Below are 3,804 nucleotides of genomic sequence, written 5' to 3' on the forward strand. Positions count from 1 at the left end.
TCCTGCTTGTTGCCCAGGCTCCTGGCATTAGTGTACAGGCAGGCAATTGTGCAGCCAAAAGCAAGGATGGTTCTAGTGTATTTTCTTTTTAATTTCAAACCAGCTCTTAATATACCACTTGTCAAATATAAAGCAGGATGAAGAAAAGTTAAAAGTTACATCACTGGTACAGACTCTCAAATTGGAAGTTCAGTGTCTGGAATTTTATCCTTTCACAGTCAGTGCTTTAGAGATATTAACCATGGAATTAACAAGCATTTTGTTTAGGAAGTTGTACATTATCAGATTGTACCTTAACTTGTCCACCAAACAAGCTGTTGCTAGTCAAAGAATTAGCTGCTATGCAAAATGAATCCATTCATTACAGCTTGACAGTGATAGGTTGAAAATCTGTTTTGAAGACAACAGCTTTTAAGATAACTGTATAAATTGTATTTGATTAACCAATAGGATGATGAATTTTAGATACTTGGTAACATAACTAAGATATGGTAAATTAGCTTTCTTTGACAGGTGTGTACCATGCAGTTCTTAAGATGTATAATGACTATACTGATTCTTTTGCTGCTGTTAGTGTCCTTTGTATAATGATATATTTGAAATATTTTAGTCTATGCCAGAGGAAAAACTAAACATTTTAGAAGATTAAATTTTAGCAAGCAATAAGAGGCTAAATTACAGAGAAGCTTACATCAACTGAAAATTTTGAATCATATTCACAGGTATAACTCTTTATTGCTCCCTAGTTGCCTTAGGTAACTAACATAACCGTATTGTCATATTTGCTGAAGTGTTAGTATTCATTAGAACAAGTATAAATAAATGTAGCTCAGCAATATTGATGGTACAAAGGTAACCATAAGTTTATGCAACCAAACTGACAATTTTTTAAGCCTGATCATATTATGTAGAATCAGCACTTCTGCTGTCTTCTAAGTGTCATTATTGTTCTTCATAACCAACACATTAGCATTGGAAAAAAGGAAATGGGGACTCAGTTTAAAATGATGGTGATATTACTAAGCACTGCAATAAAAAAAATCCTTTGTGACACATGATTGTAACTGTTTAGTCTATTCAGGTGAGACAGAAGTTTTATATAGATTTAAGTTACATCTGTGTTTTATTAAACAACTTGGAAACTCTGTTATCCAATAGGCCATGGAATAGATTAACCATACAGTAAAATTCCACCGTGTAAAATAACTGAATTATGGTTTATGTTAAATAATTATCTCTCCGCAAATTAACTTTATTTGGGAAAAAGCAATGTTTCCACTAATTTGTAAAAGTGTCCAATCCTCAGTCTCTTCTCCGTGTTACTTGCCTCTTTAAAACTCAGATGAGAGGCAGCATCAAATCTTTATTTTGTATTTTCAAATGTAAAGGTCCGTGTCAATTCCTTCAACATCAGTATCATAAGTCATTTGGATTTTGGTGGGGACGGTATTAGAATCTTAAATCAAATTTAATTGATTTTGGATACTTAAACATAGGTATTTAAATCTGCATTTGGCATCTAAATAGATTACTGTTTTGCAGCTTATTTTGTTGCTGTTTAAAAAAATTCTAGTGTTGAAGGTTCCTAGTCACCTCTAACCATGGGTGCTTTAGAAAAGGAGTTAAGTTCCTATTGTGAATCAACAAAGATAAGGCAAAGGTTTGTTCATGAGAGAAGATGATGATCCTCAGTTTTCATTTGACCCTATTTCTGTATGCCTACTGAGGTCTTAAAATACTCAGTAGAATTAGAATCTAAGCCAATTAATACTCTTCAGCAAATAGTACCATATTTACCCAAATCCAAGATGACTTTGAATTTATGACCCTCCAATGATTAGACTGTAGACATAGAACATTTATAAATCTGTTATGAGTTTCCCTGTATAGAATCTTAGCTATTGAGGGTTGTTTTTGATCCTCTCACTGCTGCAGTGGGACAGTCAGGGGAAGGGGAAAGGTTGGATAGGCAGCGGGGGGAGTCAAGTAGCCTACCCCTTGCCACCTGCTACCTGTTTCCTTCCTATCACCTGCCCCCCTGCCACTTGTCCCCACTACCCCCTACCTCTCCCATGCCTGCACCCCCAACTCCTGCCCACCCTGTGGCACCAGGACCACCTGGAACACATGGTCATTTTGGCCCCAGTCAAGCCACACAATGGCTGCAGTGGTCTGGAGCCAGAGAATAAGGGTGTGGGAGGAGGGATAGTTAGTGGATGTGGCTCTAAACCTAAGCCTGGGTAGGCAACAGAGTTGGAGCCACTGCAGCCAAGCCCCCTCCCCTCCCCTCCCCTCCAATCCAAGATGAGAAGTTTTTTGTCCCATATTAAATGAGGGAAATAAACCTTGTCTTGGATTTGAGTAAATACAGTACTTCCCATTCATATTGTCTTCAGAATTCTTCATACTAAAGCACGCACAATATAAGCCAGACAGTTAATTTTATTATCTACGTTATGTCAGTTTTATCAGCAACGTGACAGTTTGATGCAGCATTTTATCAATTGCGATAAAACTTCATATTCTGGACTCTATCTACAGTTTATTTTTCTCCCTCTATTATGCAGGTAAATACCAGCTGTCTCCAACGGTGAATATGCCCCAAGATGACATGGTCATTATTGAAGATGATAGATTGCCGGTACTTCCACCACATCTTTCTGACCAGTCATCTTCTAGTTCCCATGATGATGTGGGTTTTGGAACAGTGGATGCTGGTGCATGGACTAAAGGCACAATTAATGAGTCCACAGACTGGTAAGATCAACCATAGAGCAAAAGTACAATAGTTCATAGTGATCATACCTTTTTCTTTAATATTAACTACAATGACTATCAGTCTTTATTTTTAGTTGGTGTTCAGGCCCAGCATTTTTCACATATTTAATTGCTGCTATTTCAAGAAAAAAATTGGCACAGGTAATTTTGATGGAGGTTTATTTTCTGATTTTACATTTTTATGCAGTCTCAAAACTCATTTAGATAAATGCGGCTGATTGTTATTAAGACCAGAGTCAGTATATAGGACTGCTAATTTGATTACTTAATATTAATCAGTTACCAGCTGAGTTAGCTTTGGGTTTAATCAGAACAATCTGAACATTTATAGGACAGTGTTGGTTAAATTTAAAAGCTTAAGGTTATGAAAAATTAAGACAAAGCCCAGTGGGAAAAGTTCATTTATAATTCTCTCTCTAAATATAATCTATCTTCATAATCCATATAACCATAGTCTGTATGACTTTCTAAGTGTCCATCTATGTTTAAGATCTTGCAGCACATCACTGTTCGCCTTTTATGACATGGTACATAAGAAACAATGTAACATTAAAATATTTTTTTTGGAAATGGGAGTTTTTAGTTTAGGCCTGTTATATGTTCGTGCTCACATAATGTGACTAGTTAAGAATTCCTTATTATTTAGGACAAATGAGATCCATTATGTGCAGTATTCTGATTGGTAAACTGCACATAATGCAGTTCCATATTTTTAAAACACAGAAACCAAATTTTCTTACATTTTAATCTTCCAATAAAAGTAATTTCTATTAATATTGGATTAAATCTGTTATCTAAGTACGTACATGGAAGTTTTTATAAATGAATCACAATGACTAATGCAATTGGTTCCATTACTAGCTTCTTTGTTGCCCCTTGTAAAAGAAATACCATATATTGCTTAGCTAGTTCTGTTAGTGTGGGTCTGTGAATCCTATGACCCCAGCTGACTTCCTGCCCTTTGGGCAGGGGGCTGGACTCGATGATCTCCCGAGGTCCCTTCCAGCCCTAATGTCTATGAAATCT

At 36.1% G+C, this 3,804-nt stretch overlaps 1 protein-coding gene across 1 annotated transcript in view; it reads left to right on the plus strand.

Moving 5' to 3' along the window:
• The window catches only part of PARD3 (par-3 family cell polarity regulator), a 737,069-nt gene that overhangs the window by 509,386 nt on the left and 223,879 nt on the right, over positions 1-3,804 (plus strand). The window contains exon 17 of the mRNA XM_019528913.1: positions 2,568-2,757. Within this exon, the coding sequence (XP_019384458.1) occupies positions 2,568-2,757 (190 nt within the window). The remainder of the gene's footprint in view (positions 1-2,567; positions 2,758-3,804) is intronic.

The sequence above is a fragment of the Crocodylus porosus genome, unplaced genomic scaffold (assembly GCF_001723895.1).
Source record: "Crocodylus porosus isolate Cpor-Errol unplaced genomic scaffold, CroPor_comp1, whole genome shotgun sequence".
NCBI lineage: Eukaryota > Metazoa > Chordata > Crocodylia > Crocodylidae > Crocodylus > Crocodylus porosus.